The 19,542-nt window shown below is 37.8% G+C and overlaps 1 protein-coding gene across 1 annotated transcript in view; it reads left to right on the top strand.

Moving 5' to 3' along the window:
- The first annotated feature begins 5,486 nt into the window (after positions 1 to 5,486).
- LOC124622244 (glycosylated lysosomal membrane protein-like) overlaps positions 5,487 to 19,542 on the top strand; it is a 61,289-nt gene continuing 47,233 nt past the window's right edge. Inside the window, exons 1-4 of the mRNA XM_047147899.1 lie at positions 5,487 to 6,004; positions 6,104 to 6,364; positions 6,865 to 7,065; positions 15,772 to 16,002. Coding sequence (XP_047003855.1) covers positions 5,906 to 6,004; positions 6,104 to 6,364; positions 6,865 to 7,065; positions 15,772 to 16,002 — 792 coding nt within the window. The 5' untranslated portion in view covers positions 5,487 to 5,905. The remainder of the gene's footprint in view (positions 6,005 to 6,103; positions 6,365 to 6,864; positions 7,066 to 15,771; positions 16,003 to 19,542) is intronic.

Raw genomic sequence — 19,542 nt, 5'->3', positions numbered from 1 at the left:
AGAATGTAGCACACTGATAGAGCAAGATACGTTTAATCAAATAGACATTTATTCTGTAAAGAATGGTCTTTCTGATCATGACGCCCAGCAAGTTACAGTAATGTCATAGCTCCATACAATAGTGCAAAATAATTCTCCAAGATGGTGCTTTCAACTGATAATTTGACGATTTAACGATCGCAAATGCTATGCAAGGCTTTTAGCAGACAGAACTTGTAGCAATTAGACTGGGATGAAGAGTACTGGGAACCTGATACTAACTTAAAATACAGCTTATTTTTGAAAACACTTTCCCTAACATAACAGTGAAGTATAATTGCAAGTAACAATGTGAAAACCATGGCTAACTAAAACGATAAAAATATCTTGTAAAGGTAAAATGGAAGTGTATCTAATAGCAAGAAAGAGTAATGACCCAGAAACAGTCAAATATTATAAAAGCTACCATACTATCTTAAGAAAAGTTATTAAGAAAGGTACAGGCAGGAGCATGTGTATTACATCTGAGATTAGCAACTCTGATAATAAAATTAAAACAATTGTTGAAATGTAAACAGGGCAACCAAGAGCACAGAAAGACTGTATTACAATTAAACTGAAAGAAAAGTTTATTAACAAAAAGTCAGAGGTTGAAAATATTTTAATAATCATTTTAAATGTTATGGGGACAATAGGATCCAGATATTCATTAGAAATGTAAAGCTTTGCATGGAAGAGGCAATACCTATTCAATTTGATAAAACTGAAGTTCTACCCACCTCTCCTTCTGAAGTTGGGAATATAAAAAACTCACTCAAAAGTAAAAGATTGCATGAAATTTATGGCATCTCCAACGAAGTGCTAAAAGCTTGTTACCAAAGAATAACTAGGATTCTCAGCCATATCTGTAACAGTTCTCTGCATAGACTGAAATATGCTATTGTTAAACCATTGCATACAAAGGGGGAAATGTCTTACTTCTGGCAGCTTTGTCCAAAATTCTTGAAAAAGTATTGTATTCAAGAATAGCTTCATATATTTGTGCAAGTAAGTTACTTAAGTTACTTGATTTTCAGAAAGGCTTTTCAACAGAAAATGCTATATATGCTTTCACTGATCAAATATGAAATGTTCTGAATGAATAACTGAACACTGCGAGTTGGGGGTTTCTGTGATCTCTCAAAGGTTTTTCATTGTGTAGATCATGGAATTCTTTTAGATAAGGGCACGAATGATTATTTAACTAGAAGAGTACAAAAGATTGAAATAAACAGTTCGCATAATGTGTAAAAATCAGCAACTCATTCTACTCAATCGATGAATTTTTAGATATGAATTAGTAAGCTTAAAAAAAGATGATAGGTGGATTTTTGTTGAACAATTGAGGTTATCGACTTTCAGTTCTTATGTAACTGATGGATGCAAGGACTTAATCGTAAAATTCACGCACTATTACAACAAGACTGTGTTTTAATCATAAAACAGTCCACCCCTGGTAGCTGAGGTAGGTCAGTGAGGCGGAATCTCATACCTAATGGGCCAGGTTCGATTCCTGGCTGTGTCAGAGATTTTCTCCGCTCAGGGACTGGGTGCTGTGTTGTCCGTAACATCATCATTTCATTTCCATTGACACGCAAGTCGCCAAAGTGGCGTCAACTCGAAAGACTTGCACCAGGCGAATGGTCTACACGATGGGAGGCCCTAGCCACACGGATTTCCATGATCATAAAACTGCCTAACATCAGTATCATTCTGATACCATTGTTTTGATACTGTGAGCACAGCCATCCACTGATCAGTTAATATTTCTGATGCATAAAAGGAGATAATTGTGTCTTATTTTATTAATCCTCTGAAATAAATACTATGTCTAGAGTCTTATGGTTGCCGAGCTCTGAAGGAGATAATTTAATTTTAATTATTCCTGAAATTTATTGTGAATTTGAAGCAAATTTATTAACTGAGTTTTATATTCAAAACTCTAAGGTAAAAGCAATCCTTATTGATTCTAACACTATCTTCTGACAACCATTTTTAAACTGTTTTGTGTAATAAGTTATTGAAAATTATTAACTTGATTGTCAACTTTCAATGAGCAAAATTTACACTTACTGTTATTAACTGAATTGTAGACTTTCAATCAGCAAAATTTATGTGAACAAATGGAAAAGTGACAGCAAATAATGTATAGTGTATGAATTTATCCAGTTTGAATGATCTACATTGTTAGCATTGTATTGTGAAACACTAAATTTTGAAACTGTTATTACAATTCTAAAGACTTTAGTTTTTATATATGGCATTATTTGTATTAAATGACGAAGGATCTGTGCAGAACAGTGCTGGAATGGTGAAATAACAGTCTGATCACTGTTACTAGTAACCTACAATGTTCAATTACTTGTTATTTCACTTTAACATATGATGACAAACTGGATCAATTTAAGCTATATGCATTGGTTACCTTTACATGTCCATTTGCAGACATAAATTTTGCTAGCAGAAAGTTCACAATCCAGTTAATAATTTTTAATACTTCATTACATAAAACTATATAAAGATAGTTGCCAGAACATGATATTCAAATCCAATGGCTTATTTCCATCTTAGAATGTTGAGTATAAGGCTCATTTCATCGATATGCTTCTCAATTCTCAGTAACTTTCAATATTAATTAAAATTAAATTAGCTCCTTCAGAGCTTCGTGACTGTAAGAATCTAGACATAATATTTCTTTTACAGACTTAATAAGGTAAGACACAATCATCGCCTTTTCTGTGCATGCAATATAAGGTGATCAATGGATAGGTGTACTCAGAATATCAAAACAATAGTATCACAATGATGCTTATGGGAGGCAGTGTTAAGACCAAACCGTGTTTTTGTAATAACATGCGAGTTTTACAATAGAGCTCCTGCATCTTTCAGTTATTTCAGAAATGCTGGGCAATCACTTTAACTGTTCAAAAACAATCCATCTAGTATGCACATGGTTCAGTTCATAAGGAAAGGTGATAATAACATCGTTATTTGCACAAATAAATACAATGGGAATACTCCACTGATAAGGCAAATCTTTTGTGTACATTGACAACTTTTGTGGAGGCTAAAAACTAAGATCTATGTTACAGCCAAGGCCACACACGACAGATACAGAGTTGGCAGCTAAAGCATTAGATTTTGCATGAAGTGGCTGATGACAGGAAACAATTGCTTTCGTAATTCAATGTACACCTTTTGACCATGTTTAGTGCATTTAAACGATGTTAACATAGCAAACAAGCAAGTATAACACCAATTAGTCTTAGAAGCACAAATTGAATTTATATGAAGTCGTAAGGGTCCAGTCACAAACAGAAGTAACCTGTATTTTTTACACCAAGGCCTAAATACTTACATAAGTTAATCCCAGCTACTAACATTTAAAACAACCAGCTCTCTTGAGGCTGAAGTAACTAATGTGTGTGGTATTACATCAGTGTAAACACATACCATTAAATTTATTGGTGTTCCTCTGGACAAAAATCTTAGTTGGGTAGACCAAATTAATTCTGTATGGCCGAAAATAAGTGTACCTTGTACCTGATAAGCCAGTTGGCAAAAATAATTTCAAGTCAAACGTTGAAAGTTGCATATTGTGGAAAAATTTAGGCATTTCTTAATTATGGTATTGAACTGTGGGGCTGTGCAGCACACCTACACCAGAATAATTTTTGTTATTATAGAAAAGGGAAGTGAGGTTAATGCATGGACTGAGATCCAGAGAGTACTGTCATGGAACATTCATCCAACATAAATATCTGACAATATATTCGTCATATTTGTATAAGCTTGTAGCGACCCGCAGCTGCCTACCATGTGTGTGTGTGTGTGTGTGTGTGTGTGTGTGTGTGTGTTTTTGTGTGTGTTAGTCCGCGAGTGTCAAATTTTCGCCTGTTCGTCAGAAGTTCCGTGCACACCGCCAGAGGCACTGGGTTTATTCGCATGAAGCTCGGATCATTTATTCTTTGTTTTTGTTAATTATAGTATGTTTTTACCTCTCTCTCTCTCTCTCTCTCTCTCTCTCTCTAATGTGTGTTCTTTTCATATGTGTTTAGTAACGCTAGCAACCAAGAGCTCACTGACCTCGCCCAGTCTATTGCACATTACTAGAATCGTGAGCTTTGTATTTTAGCACCGCACGCAAGAATGAAGTTCCATCGTTTAGTTTAACGTATTCTGGTGTATGCAGAATTTCTTTTGCAGGCATGGCAGCGTGCATAGTTGCCGTTCTCCTGTAAGCAGGAAGCACATCTAGGGGACATTTTGGAGCGCAGTGTAGCTTTTTTATAACGGCATGGCAGAGTGACAGGACCTAACTCTTTCACACTGCTGCTAAAAGTTTATTGTATTTTTTGTGAATAGTAGAAATAAATTAAACAAGTGTTGTGATTTGCATAGTTATTACACTAGAAGTAAGACAGAGGACAAAATTAAAAATAACTGACAATAGCCCTTACATTAACGGGCCGATATTATTTAATAAGCTACCACATACTTTGAAAACTTATGAAGGAAAGTTGTTCCACAGAGCATTAAAAGCTTCCTAATAACTGCTTTTAGTGAATTCTAAGCTACAGGACCCCTGTTGCAATATACAGTATACCATATTACTTATATTAATGTGAATACATGTACCATTACTATATATGTAATTTGTATTACTTTATTACTTAGTCTATGTATGACGTTCGCAAAAGTCATAAGCTTATGCTAAAGATGTAAATAACTAAAAAAACAAAAAACTGAATCCTGCTTCACTGTATCTCTGGAGTACTGATGTTACGGCCAATGTAGGACTGCATGCGAGTGACACATGTCCATACCATACGACCAAATGAGAGCGATAGTTGGATGAAATATATTGAATACTGTCATCAGGCACTATCTCCCGTTCGCAAATACTCAAAACCCGACAACTACTTTCACGAAGCAGTGCCGTTTCACCTGGTCGGAAGTGTAGCATTTATTCACATATACTGTTCCACGGATTTCGTCAGGATAATGAACCCTGAAGGTCTCTTCCGTTTATATCGTTTGTATGGAATACGCGTTCTTGTCGATTCTATTCCTTTCCAGTGATTAACATTGTTCATTCTTGAGAAGAAAAAGGATGCTTTTAGCCTTTTCCTAACTACTTTACGAAAGGAGCCATTATCTGTATTCAACCAGTGATACAAAAATCTCTCATTTTCGTTGATCGGGGTTACGTTGGGTACTTTTTTATGTTACCGAAGCCAGCTACAAAATAGTTATGATTGTTACTTCTTGCAGCGTATGAAGATCTTTAATGTAGTAAAAAAACTGAGAAATGTTCACAATGTAACCATATGTAAAATTAATTTGCGTTGTGAATGTACGACTCATTGCATATCATAACAATCTATCGTGCAAAATGATCGATAGAACACATAACTAACTAATTAACCAACCTCGATAAGAACATATGAAATCTGTGATGAATACTTTTGTTTATTCAGTGGTACCACCACTCGTAGTGATTGGATGGATTTGCCAGTATTAAATGTATTTGTAAAGATATAGAAGGCAGGTATTATTTTGAACTTGGTACTTCGCAGACTTAACTTAGTTTGAATTCAGAGAAACAGACATACTGAATGCGCTTTCCAGATTTATTGTGCGGCTGCGTCTTCGGAGCATCTTTGAGCTCGGTGACAGCGGAGACGAGAGACAGTGCCAGACTTTATTTATTCATACATGTGCGTGAAGGCCAAGGTTCTTTAGGGGAGAAGTCATTGATTAGTAGGCCGTAGTTTGGCCTAGCATGAATGTGACGTCAGCTACTATTTGGTGGAGTATGGGAATCATGTGAAGGTGCGTCATCGGCGGCCACAACTTCCAGTCAAACAAGAAAGCGTTCGTGAAGATGGCTGTTCACAGTTTACATTTTGTTTTGAAGTTGCTTACTGTTGTTTTACTAACAGCTGCACCATGCCTGCCGTTGGGAGACGGACTGGAAAGAAGGGTATGTCTTATAACTGAAGAGTATTCAGTTACTTCGTTGTCGCTATCTCATTTCAATTCCTTTTCTTTCAGAATCTCATTTCAATGCCTTTTCTTTCAGATTTCTTCAGAATTGAATCCACATTGCACATTGGCACAATGCAATACTTCGCATTATTCTGTTGTGTATGTTAAAGCAGAAGGTCCAAATGATACATTACACTATGTGTGGGATCTTACTGCGAAGCCTTCTGTTTTACTGGCACTTACAGACAAGGATTCAAATCTCACGATTGACTGGAGGGGTTTCATTGATGGCGAAGATGGATCTTTAACGTTTTCCACGGATCCGTTGTATAGTTTTGGAATCATCATCGACAAGGTTTGAAAAATGTATTTATCTTGCCCTGTTCGCATTAGGACAATGTACCGCCAAGCTCTCTATTTGAACTTTACTTATTAGACTAGTTTAGTATATTCGGGAAAATGCGGGAGCGGGGTTTGCCGAGGCCCAGTTTTTGTGCATCAGGGAAATAAAAAATTCAATCTGCAATTGAAAATTGTTTCAGTGCATGATGAATAAAGAATAGCAGAAGGAAGTAATTAATTCTTCTTACGATACAATTGTTGCACCACAATGATAGCTTTCTACTTCGGAGAGTAAAATAATGGGTTGAATTTATGAATGAAAAGTTTCTTTTTAACTATCATAAACATATCATCTGTTCTTCTTTAATGGAGCTAACCACTTGCATTAAAATGTAATGTTATACCATATAGAAGCAATAACAAGAAAGATATTTTTGAAGTATTATTACATAGGTTTTTCATTTGTATGAGATTTATGGACATAAGATTTCTTGGAATTTTTTTAATATATAGGTGTGGGAATTCAACGATGTCAATGACACTGGTATGTTCCGTGCTGATGTGAACAGTTCATACATAAAGGAATTGGACACACAGTTCTTCAATTGGAACAGAACCCAGTTTAGAGAAGAAGAAAAATCTATGGTTTTAACTGCAGAAGCCAATGGTTACAATGATTCAGTAGTCACTAAAAATGGAACGTTGAGAGTAGAGGTATGTTTATTTGTAGTAACCAGTGGCAGCATTATTAAATGCTTTGTGTAAAATTTAGGCTTTCAAAATTAAATTAAATTGTAAATGGTAAATCCTATTATTGTTATGCAACATGTTCTTTTGTAGGCATTTAGCCAGAATAGTAAGCAAAACACTGAATGCTATGGGTCATTGGGATTACCTGAAGCTTTAATTGCAGCATCAACAACTTGCAACCAAACTGTCAATTTTCCTACTGATATAGATCATAGGCTATGCTACAGATTATTATATCAGCTGAGATTCATGTTTATACTTGTTGATTCTAACCCAAAAATTTTGTCACCTGTCAGCATAATCTATACCTTGGGCTTTGCTACAGATCATACTATTGCAAGAAACTGCAACCCAAAAAGTAATATAAACGAAAAGACATTGTTTTGTTTCCTTTCTGCACATGTATGAGGTCACTCACTGGAGCATCATTAAACCCCGGGACAAAGCTGATATCTCTAGATTCAGCTGACCCAGCTGTTGGACAGTATTGGATAATCCGAAACGCTTGTAGTGAAGACAGTGAATGTGAATTCAGAGATATGGTGACATATTGATCTGTGGTGTAGCCTGATGTCATGAATGACAGATTTTATCCATTTTTGTTACAAAAGCTAAAACTGCAAGGTAAACTCAGAAAATTTATATTGGGTTAAGGACTAGTCTTCAAGTATTTTCATGCTTATTAAGTGCACAGACTATACATAAACTTCAGGAAATGTAAGAGTTCGCTTTGAAGCTTTTACATTTTATTTGTGCTATGGTTGTGGATTGTCCCTTGTAGCAGGGCCTACTGTAACAGCATTTAGTGATTTTTCTCGCTTTTTGTATTTCTTAAAATATGTGACATAAATATATAGGGGGGGGGGGGGCTGCTGGATTAGTGCTAGAATTTTTGCTATTTACAGGTGTCGCATTGCATTATTTTTAACTTTTAGCGGTAATTTTCATCAGTACTAATGAACCACAGTGTAAGCATAAGACACACATTTTGTGCTATACTTAACTTTGATTCAATTAAATAGAAAAGTAAAATAGAAAAACACAGTAATTCATGTAGTTTATATATTGAAGAGGGAATAACTGAAGCGCCAGATACCAGTGCTGCGGCTGGTTGTTCAGTGGGTTGGCTGAAGCGTCCAATCCCACCCGTCGGCTTTGACCCGTGACGTAAGGCTGTTGTGGTGTGTGACGCCATGATTGTGTGGAATTTGGTTTGTGAGAGTGGTGTGTTTGTAGGTGTCATTTTGGTGTGATCGGTGGTGCTCTCTGGTGATGTTTGTGGGTAGCGTGTTACGTGGGTTATAGGGTTCATTTGCGTGGTAGCATTGCACGTGTGTGATATCTGTAGTGACTGTGCTTTCAGCAGAATATTTTTCAGTGAGTTAACGATTTTGGTTCTGTTATGTCGATGTTGTAGTTTTTTCTGTTTGTTGTGTGTGAATTTTGGTAGATTTCTTTTATGTCTTTGGTAGGTATGGATATGACTGACAAGGTCAACAGTTTTCGGTTGTCGGCGATAATGGGGGGACAGTGTGCTGTCTCTAATAAAATTTCTTCAGCTCTTCGGATTTTTGGGTGAAGTCCTGGAGCGTTCAGGGTCGTGAAGAAATGAGGCTTGCTAAAGTTCTAGCGTCTTGGGCCAGGGATAGGGAGGTGTCGTAAGGATAACAGGTCAAGGGAAGTGTTCTGTTCCAGTTTTGTTGGTTTGTTGTGTTTTTTGAGGTAGAGATGATTGTGGACGTGGTTGTAGTTTTGGGTTTTGTGATTTGGTATCGGTAGTTTCTGTTGAACTATATAGGTCAAGGGAAGTGTTAGATTCAAATGTGTGGTTGTGGCTGTGGGTGCTCCGGTATTGGGAGTTGCTGTTGAGCTATAAAGGTCAAGGGAGGTGTCCAGTTCTAGAGGATATTGTGTTTAGTGGAATTTGGGGAGTTTTGTGTTGTCAGTTTTTTGTCGTTTGGTGTGGTTTGGTATGGTGGTGTGTGTCCAAATTTGTTTATATTTACTTTATCCCCATCCAAAAACCTCCAGTTTCCCAAACTTGTCCTGTTAGTTCCATTTCATTTTTTGTGGTACAAGTGTGTTGGTTTTTCAATGTATTTTCGTGTTTGTGGTCATGTTTACGTAATGACACCATAGGCGCTATATTGGAGTTGTAGCGTATAGTCGTTTCTGCTCACAAATGTGTCGGAGACGAAATGTCATACCATACACAGTATATATAGAACCCAAGATAATGTTTAGTGTGAATAATACATCTGTGAGAAAGTGGCAGTTGCAGAAGAACAGTTTCAACAAAATCTAAGTGTCAGCAGGGGAAGCTTTCAGATGACAAAATAAATAAATCTATGTGTCTTGTCAAAGTATAAAATGCTGAGGTGCAAACTGTAGATGGGCATACTTATGTCATACACATAAAGTGAATGTCCAAGACATCTCAAAAAACCAAATATAGGAAATGACCTATATCACAACACAAGAAACTATTCAGAGTGAACAAAATTCATGTGTGAATGCACACATATATCATGAACTCCATAAAACAAATACCACCAAAGGACAACTATCTAACTCATGGGAATGTCATAATGCAATTGGATACATAAAAGAAAACTACTCAACAAGCAGCAGCAGTACACTCATATAAAAAGTATTGTGCATGCAAGCTTTCGAAGCCAGTGGCTTCCTCTGGCAGAAAGGTTGAAGGGGAAGGAAGAGGGGTGAAGGAAAAGGACTGGTGAGTTTTTGGAAAAGTCACCCAGAACCCTGGGTGGGGGTCTTAGCGGGTGGATCAGTTTCCCCTGACCTGGGGTTCTGGGTGAGTTTCCCAAAATCTACACCTTTTCTTAAACCTCACCAGTCCTCTTCCTTCTCCCCTCTTCCTTGAGTTTAAAACCTGCCGGAAGAAGCTACTGGCTCCACAACCTTGCGTATGTAATATTTTGTTTATGAGCATTCTTCTGGTGTCACTTGGTGAGTAGTTTTTTATCTATCCAATTACATTGTTTTAAAAAATTTTCATGTAATTGTAGTATATTATTAATATACCGTGTGGTTATAATTAAAGTTTCCCTATGTAACACATTATAACGTATAAACTAATTACCATATTATGACCAAACGTGGTAGCATTAATGTCAAGGAACTGGGAAAGAGAAATAATTAATCAGTTAAATTGAAACGCTTTTGATGTGTGCCGATGGTACATGATACAGTTAGATAGTGGTATCATTACTGCTACAAAAGGTGCTCAACATGACGACCATAAATGTCCAGAAGTGTCCAAAAGTGCAGGATTGCATTCTGCACAGCAGAATGAAGCATATCCGTACATATGCTGGCTCTCTCTTCATATGCTGCACTTCAGATCAGCACATGCGAATGTTCCCCTGGTAAACCCTGTTCTTCAGGTAGCCCCACAACCAGAAATCAAAGGAATGCCTGCCAAGCATTTGGAAATAACTCAAGAGCGATGTGCAGTGGGGCCCCACCTTCCACGAAAACTGTCAAGTTCAATGTGTGTCTCCTGTAGATCCAGTATAACGTGCTGGTGAAGCATATTGCAGTTATGCTGGCCAGTCACACTGTACATCTTTGGTCCTAGAGCGCCAACCTGTTCAAAACTGAATGGGCAAATGGTGAACGCAGCTATGTAGCCACACTACAGTGACACACTGTAAAGAGGAACGTCATGTACAATGACTGGAGGTAAGGTCTCAACACTTGCCAGTTGCGTGTGTCCACCTCAACGTCAGAGAAAATTGAGATTTGTCTGTCTATAGTATGGTCCAGGGCCAGCCCTGAACAACTTCAATCATTGCGAGAAAGTGGAGAGCGAAGTCAGCGTGTCACTGTGTGTCCTGTGGTGCAACTGCTGTACGATATGGATCTTGTACGGGTACCATTTGAGGATGGTTTGAAGCACCTCCATACAATGGACCATGGAATGTTCTACTGTCATGACACAGCACGCGCACTGCCTGACAATCAGGAATTGTGCATAGCATTGTGTACTATAGCAACAGCGATTTCATTAACCATCTGTGGTGCAACTGGTTGTCTGCCTCTTTTCGGAGCAAAGCCCAGTTCTCCAGTTGATTTGAACTTTATCATATTCCACACAGCAGGTGGAACAAGAGGACCTTTCCATAATCCTTCCAGCTGGCTATATTCTCGAAGTGCAGCTGCAGTATTACTGTTGTACCGATAATAGAGCTGCACCAATAACACCCTGGCTCCTTTTTTCCGTGCTCATGAAGACATGTCAAAGTGCACTGCAGGTGTGAGAGACTATGGATAACAATGACTGGTCACGGCACCTAGTGGCTATAGTTGGAACTGGAGGGTGGTGCTGTGACACATAGAAGTCATGCACTGCATACTCTGGACATTAATGCTACCCAGTTTGGTACTCATGCGGTAATTAGTTTGTGTTATAATGTGTTAAATAGGGAAAGTTCAATTTACACCCGCCCCCCCTCTCCCCCATACATCCACATAACATACAGTATCTGTAGACCCTGTGATACATGATCAGTAATATCAGAGGTGAATACATCATATGTATCCAGTGTTGTACCAAAGAACTGGATACTAATGGAAAATCGTGCTTGATGGGGAAATTGATCCTGAGATGCTCAGCCAACAGGTAATACTACTGAAGGACCTTCGTTATTACTGCATCGTCATACATTGCACTTACCATGACGTATTAGTGAATTGCTTTGTCAGAACAAATACAAAACAAAAATTAAATGTCCAGTCACCAACAGTGTGCTGAACTAATAATTCAAAAGCCAGAAACAAATCTGTAGCCCATAACCACTGACAGTACAGTAAATTGCTAAGGAAGCTCCAAACACACAATCCCAATATGAAGTCTATAAATAACATAGTGGAGATATTGCGTTGCAGATAGGTATAACAGACTGCCAAAGGTTTTAGCCAAACAGACCTTCATCCGAATAGAAACACACGCACACACATGACGAGTCTCTGGCTGCCAAGGCCAGAATAATGTCATTATTTCATCCTGGATTTTCCATTGTTTACTAATATATGCTTGACAGACAAACCTTAAAAGGTTATCACCACTATAGTAGCCTAACCCACAGCACACCGGTTTGTGGGAATGGCCACTGGAAGCTCTTGAGTTTTGCAGAATTGATGTGTAAGGTAGTGATTGCAGCGTGTAGCAATGATTGTGATATACATAATGTGGTATGGTGTCAAGTAATCGGCTATAAGTGGAGTTGACCATAATAGTGTTTTTTTAGAACGTTTTTTGTGTGGGTTACGCCATTATTGTTTTGGCGCACTTGGCCGTAATACGTGAAAAATGTGGGATAGGGCAATTGCTTTAGATGCTGTAGTCCAACATTGGACAAGGTACACATTAGGCGTTAATGATCATCATTTACAGGGGTGGTGTCACCACACAGCTGTGCAGATGTTTTCAAGTTATGGTAATAACCATGGTACACTGGGGTATGAACTGCAGCAAGGTCATTAAAGCGGTATTCTTCAATGCACTAATAGTGTGTCCATTGGGGTATAGTAAGTCAAGAGTCTGTTACTTTTGACCCTCATTCAGCAAAACTGATGTCGGCAAACAGGACATCTGGCTCATTGGAATACTTACAAAACATGGTATGGGGAGAGGAAGCTTTACACTGAAGCCACTGAATATGGAACCATTGCACCCTGGTATTTTGTGTAGACACTTTACGGTTATACGTTTCTAAATGTACTACGGACATGAAATCATTCCTAGTCATCAGTATAGTGGTGAAGGGTTGTTGTTTACATGTAGTGATGATGATTCATCCAGTCAGAGGGTGTGTATATGTTAGGGTGAAATTTCCTGCTCTTCACGATGATACCGAAGTCCTGGTCACGTGCTAGATATGAATGCCCACTGACTATGAATTTATGGGCGATTACTTCTGGTGTGAAGTCTGCATACAGAACCATGAATTGACACAGTAAGGCCATTTTTTGATTCAGGTTTTGCTTGCCACATTGATCACAGTACATAATCAGTCACTTTGTTTGGACCTTGTGTTTAATGTAATGCATGACACACGATCCAATTTCTTGCAGTCCTTGGAATGCTTCTCCCTCACTACATACATACATACATGGTAGCTCTCTTGGTACATATGTCGCGTATTCTGAGGCAGCATGTCCCATCCGCGGGCTCTCAGCCTTTCGTTGATGTAAATCTTTCATGTTCCCATTTACCCTTCTCTTCTGTGGGGTTGGCTGCAGCATTTTTGATGTTATAGATGTCACATTTATGGCCGGAATCACTTACAGGGGGATGAAATGACAGATTGAATCTTGTATTAAATATCTGACCAAACATGTAGTAAGAGACCTGATCATCATGCTCAGCTTTATATAAATGGTATAACTGCCCCATGCTTAGGTCTGGTGACAAATACTTCTGATCCACTGTTTCATTCATTCGTGCACAATGACTCAGATATGTTGGAAACTGTTCTATGAAGTTCTCCAGTGCAACCATCTTTGATAATGGTGTTTTGTTTTAAGCAGGGCATGTGCCTTGCTTATCGATGGGTGGCATCCGGTGCTGCATTTTGTGCGAAAGAACCCTTGTAATCCTACCATCTGATATCCGCAAAATGTTCTTAAAGAACTTTTTACACACCTTCGTGTCCACTCACTCTACATTCTAGAAATAGTATAGGCGTGTTGATACTCATCATGACTCTGTAGTACCAAAGGAATATGCACAGGCTGTAGGGACTAATTTCATCATAGCAAAAATGTATGCCAACCAAAAGTCGAAACTACCTAATGCATAGAACAAGTCAAATATATGTTGCTGGTGTTCAGGTGAAAAATGTCGACCACATGCCTTCTGACACGCACATGCTCAGAGGGTGGGACATTTCTTTGGCACTAAATTTCCCTTCACATTAATGTATTCTTCCCCTTTCGATCGCTTTTCTTTTCGAATGTTCAATGCTCACGGGTGTGCATTCCAGACTTGTTTTATTCCTCATTGCAGTGCAATTATGGTACCAGTACTAAGATTCCCCTCCGATACGTCCATGGTTGATGTAGTGGGGGTGGTATCCTTTGATGTACTGGGTAGACTGGGCTCTGCTAACATGACAAGTAACTTGTCCACTGTACCACTTGCACGCTGGTTGAATCGGCCAGGTGCACATTCCACGTCTGAGGCATTGGTTGTAGTGTCCGATCCAAATAGGTCTGAAATTTACACACACACACACACACACACACACACACACACACACACACACTCTGTTGAGCGGTGTCGACCACAATACTGTGAGTCCATATTGCAGCTGTGTCCTCTGCTGTAAATCATGTGCTGTATGACGTATGGAATGCTGTCCACCGGCCTACTCACTACATGGCACAATAGTGGCCTATGTTGCATAGGCCACTATTGCGCTCCGTTTCGTACGGCACTACACGGTGCATAAACATCATCTGATGCTACCACTTTGTCCATTATGTCCGAACACATGTTCGGTGATTGTGGGACATAATGGTAGGGTGTAAAGTGATGTTCTGTGTGAATATCTCATTTTTTCTGAAAATGTGGGTTAGGTCACTATTGCGCTGATAGCCTCAAATAACACTGAACACTTAAAACAAATTTAAAGTACTAACATCCAGCAATAGAGAGCACGACAACATACTGCAAAACATGTTCTTCAAACATGATCCATTTCTAATATGTTGACAACCATGTCACATAACACGTACTTACTTAGAATCAAAGCCAACAACTGTTACTGCACATTTCAGTTGATCCCTGAAGATTGCAGAATTGGAGTAGTCTTTCTGTGTATTGCCATGCCTTAATGTTACACGATTTAAATGGTGTTGTCTGTAGCAGAAAGGACAAAAGTTCGCAGTTGTTGAAGAAGGCTTGGCGTCTCTTAGTATTTGTACACACATCAGGAAAAGTAAATGAAATGTTAAGATGCTACTGTTCTCCTTTTACCAGTGACAAATGTCATTTCCTTGTTCTTACTTAATAGACATTGTGGTGACACTTGTTTGTGCTTCGGTTTTAGGGGTGGAGAGCAACACTGTCGAAGAACTTAGCTACTATGAGAGTAATTGAGTTGTGATGTACTTGTATGAACTAGTATTTTTGTTCAAAAGTATCCTTCTGTAAGTCATTCTAATAAATCCCAAAAAAGCACAATTTCTTTGTGTATTGAAACTCAAGTTTTTAATGGAAAATTCAGAAAGTTTTTGGTGGTAGTTGTGTGCAGTAAGTTCTTGAATTATTATCTGATATCTGCGTGGATTCAGTGCATTCTACTTGTGATAAACAGTCAAGCTCTGCATACCAGAATCATATGACAAATATACTTTTGCACTAGAAATCATTGTAACTAAAAAAGTTTGACCTTCTGTAACATTCAAAGGACAAAAAAGTAATTTTTGCAGCATTTGTTAGGAAGGCAGAACCTTGGGCTTCACATTGTATTGTACATTATAAATAAAGTAGAAATGTGATTGCAGATGATTTTAACTCAAAAATTGATAGATTTTTCTGTTCCTTGTTGTTTTTATGTGGTTGTAAGATATGTAAATTCCAATTAAATGACTGTAAATGATTTTACAGTAATTATGAATTATTTGTTCTTACTCTAGGTAGAAGTATTTGGCTTCAATGACCACAGTGAGAATTTACCTCACCTTTTACACACTTCAAACACCACTCAGGTGGATATGGTATTTGACAGACTAACCACTGATCCATCTTTTAACAATTCTCGATTTGCTGTAGAATTTGTCATTGTCAGTCAAGATCAGCGTAATGGCACTATGATTGTCGATGTCAGAAAGAGCCTAGATGATGAACACACACCAGGTGTTTTCACCGTAAGTAAAGGTTTTGTCTTTTAATATTTGTTGTAATTTACAGATTAACAATCAATTTTGAATATCCTGCAATTCATAAATATCTTTCATTTTGGCTATCAGTTTTCATCAGGTCAGTATTGCCAGAGCATGTCCATAAATAACCAGGTAATTTTTTTTGTATTCCTTAGTTCAAGGTGAATTGACTGTAAAATGCCCCAGTCTCATCATTACTTCAAAGCTTTGAATGATTCTGTTTCTCTTGCTTTACTGTTTCTACTAAGCAGGCATACAGGAGCTAGAATAATAAGTTTCTTTAGTATTTTTTCCATATTAATGCACCTTTCCTGTGAGTTATTAGAGCTCACAATAAAAAAAAGACAAGCATTCCACCTGGGAACTGCGGAAGGTATATTAGCTTATTTGTTTTAGTCGTAAATATTTGTCATGTATTATTGTTTTTCTGATGTGTTCTACATCCTAGAGGACCTCCTCACTATGGATCAATTGGAATGAAAGTAAATGTAATCTGAAAACTACCTTCAGATTTACCAATTTTTTCTTTTATCTGTAATTCATTAGTGATTCAATTGGGCCATATAAATAATAATATTATGCTTCTTGGTGTAAGGAAGAGAATACAGATCAGATACTCAATAAAATATTTCAAAGAATTAAGATCAAACAATATTATTTTCTCACACATTGTGTGGTGTGCAAACAATGGCATTGGTGGCTGAGATTGTGTGTTTACAAAGTATTTTTACATTACCATGTGAAATATCGGACTCCTTGCAGTAAAATTGCCATGAAGATTGACTTATTGTTCTTTTAATAATTTTCCATCAGATTGCAAACACATCTCTGCCATGTCGCAGCCGCTTACATCATCGTTAAAACTACTAAAATGAAAAAAAGATTACTGAAACATATATTCAAGAACTCACATATGCACATAAATTATAAATACACACACATAAATAATAATTGTTGCGTGGCAGTATATTAATATAAATGAGTATGCCAATGTGCCTCTTTAAAGCTGCCTGTGTTCAGTATGTAATGAAATGTCTGGAGTTGTGGAGCAATGACAAAATGAATCTGTACAGGAACAAATTATCTCAGAAGTCTAAGTAGTACAAGAGGAGTCAGCGTTGAAGTACAATATTAAATCACATGTGCTGTTTTTTCACTGCAGCTACATATTGTTTATTGTTGGCGCTTCATATCATGTTTTTGACAGCGCGAAAAAATAGATTATCGCTTTCGTGTGCAGATGAGCCTTAAAGCCAGTCTTTCTTAAAAAATCACTTTTTAAATGTGTGTCTATTCTTGCTTGCCCCCCCCCCCCCCCCCCCCCCCCCCCCCCCCCGGCACACACACACACACACACACACACACACACACACACACACCACACTTGCGCGTGTGCAAAAGTTCATTTGCTCACATATTGTGTTATGCAAATGTCATCATGAAAGAGAGTCTTCAGCTACTGAACTGAGGAAGTTATACATTCACAGGCAGAAGCTATCACTGTTGCCTACTTCTGTGGAGTACACCAAGAAGAGATTCCAACTAGTGCTAATCCACTCACAGTGTCATTATGGTAATTACTTCTAATTTAAGTTGTATACATATTTTAGGGAGAAAGAGGTTAATTTGAAAGAAGGCACTACTCGTTCACCTATATTACTCATCTGCTGGTTTTCTAAAACTTCAAACAAAGCAATAACTGTAATTTGCAAACACCACTATCAGCTGTTTTGTATATACTGTCAAAGAAAGGATATCTAATACAAATATTATTAGAGTTGCACAGAATTTATTTTCAGGAGTCCAGGTGTTCTGATAAATTTCAGGAATGGCTAATGGAAATATTCTTTTGCTTTGTTTTTAAATAATTGAGGATTTTTAATGTTCTGCCTGATGTCCACTGGCAATCTGTTATATGCCATAACCTAGATTGGGATGCGTAATTGGTTACTTTACAAATGAGTTCTGTGATAAATGTGTGGTCTTAAGAATGTAAGCAAGAAAATGCGTAGGAAAGGTTTGAAATCGTGCTTAAAGTTTGTTGGAAGTCCGTAAGTGCTGTTATTATCAAGCAGTAGGTGAATACATTCTGTAATTTGCACTCCATTTTAAGCAAAAGCTAGTTTTTCATGCATCCAAATGTTTGATATATCTCCTGAACTGGCGTCATTCAGTGACATATTTTTGCTGACATATTCAGTATGGAAACTATCTGCAACTGTGTGCGTTGTTCATTGTAAAGAACTATGAATTAAAATATCATGCCTGATGCTGAAACGAAAATGTAGTGACAAAATTTTCTTTCTTTTTTCTTTTCATCGTGTGTGTGTGTGTGTGTGGGGGGGGGGGGGGGGGGGGGGGGGGAGTGGTGCTAGCAAGATAGTTTCATAAGATTTGAAATTACGTGCATATTTTGTTGGAAGCCGATAAGCACTCTTTCTCAAATGCTGGATGAATGAAGTATGTGAACTTGGTTGCCGTCAGTTACGCTGCCTCCAGAAAGTTTGCAATTGTAATACTTGCCTTATTGTATTAACCATTAAACATATATACCTCTTAATGAGCATAATGTGACAATACATTAAATATTTAATTTCAGTCAATAACCTTGTGAAATAATGAAAATCAATTTTTGTCTCAGTGTTGCTTCTGGTACCGGATTCCAGGACAGCATTTTAATAATATAGATACGTATTGATATGTAAGTGTTAGTCCTGGAAGAGGCTTCTGCAGATTGTTCAGTTACCAAATTGACTCAGTATTCTTATAAAAATTGCATGCTTCTGTAGAAAAACCACTTTCTTCACCTTAGCTGCAATGCAGATGTATATGTAGAATGCCGCAGAAGAATACACCATAGGACCAGAACTGAATGCAAGTATGCTAACAACCTAGTCTGCAGGCCAACACAGTGAGAGAGATTTCAGAGTGCAAAGCAGATGGAACTAAGTTTTGTTGTTAACTTGACCACATACTGGCCAGTGTACACTCGTGATTTCTACCTCTGGTCCTGTAAGTCTCTTTGTTTATTTGGAATTGCATAGTACAAGTTTTTGTATTATTAAGCTTTAAATTGTCAGCTGCGAATAAGTTGTAAGCCTGTCTCACTATTCTCTCTGATGTGTCTGGTAAGGACATGTTTGGGCTCTTTGTCACTATACTTACAAACAGCAAACATTACAATTTTTGAAGAGTCCTCCAATGTTAGTAAATCGTTCACGTGGTCCAAGGCAGGGCCTGGGGAAAGCACCAAACTTCGAATTTAATTTTTTTTTTTTTTTTGCCACATTGAATTAATCTTATTCCTGCCCTATGATTTGCTAATGTGACCGTTTTCCATCGTTCATGCTGATCTTAAAGAAGTAATGTAAACTCAGTTCTACTACTCTGAATAGCCTATATTCTCCACAGCACTCACAATTGCATTTATTAACTTTTATGATTAGGCTTGAATCTGATATTTACAGGTCTTGTTACCTCAGGCAGTTCCACATACATAAACAACTCTGATTAAGAAGTTGGTAG

Source organism: Schistocerca americana, chromosome 7 (genome assembly GCF_021461395.2).
Source record: "Schistocerca americana isolate TAMUIC-IGC-003095 chromosome 7, iqSchAmer2.1, whole genome shotgun sequence".
NCBI classification, from domain to species: Eukaryota; Metazoa; Arthropoda; class Insecta; order Orthoptera; family Acrididae; genus Schistocerca; species Schistocerca americana.
Note: the sequence above shows the minus strand (reverse complement) of the source record. Positions and strands in the feature narration are given on the sequence as shown.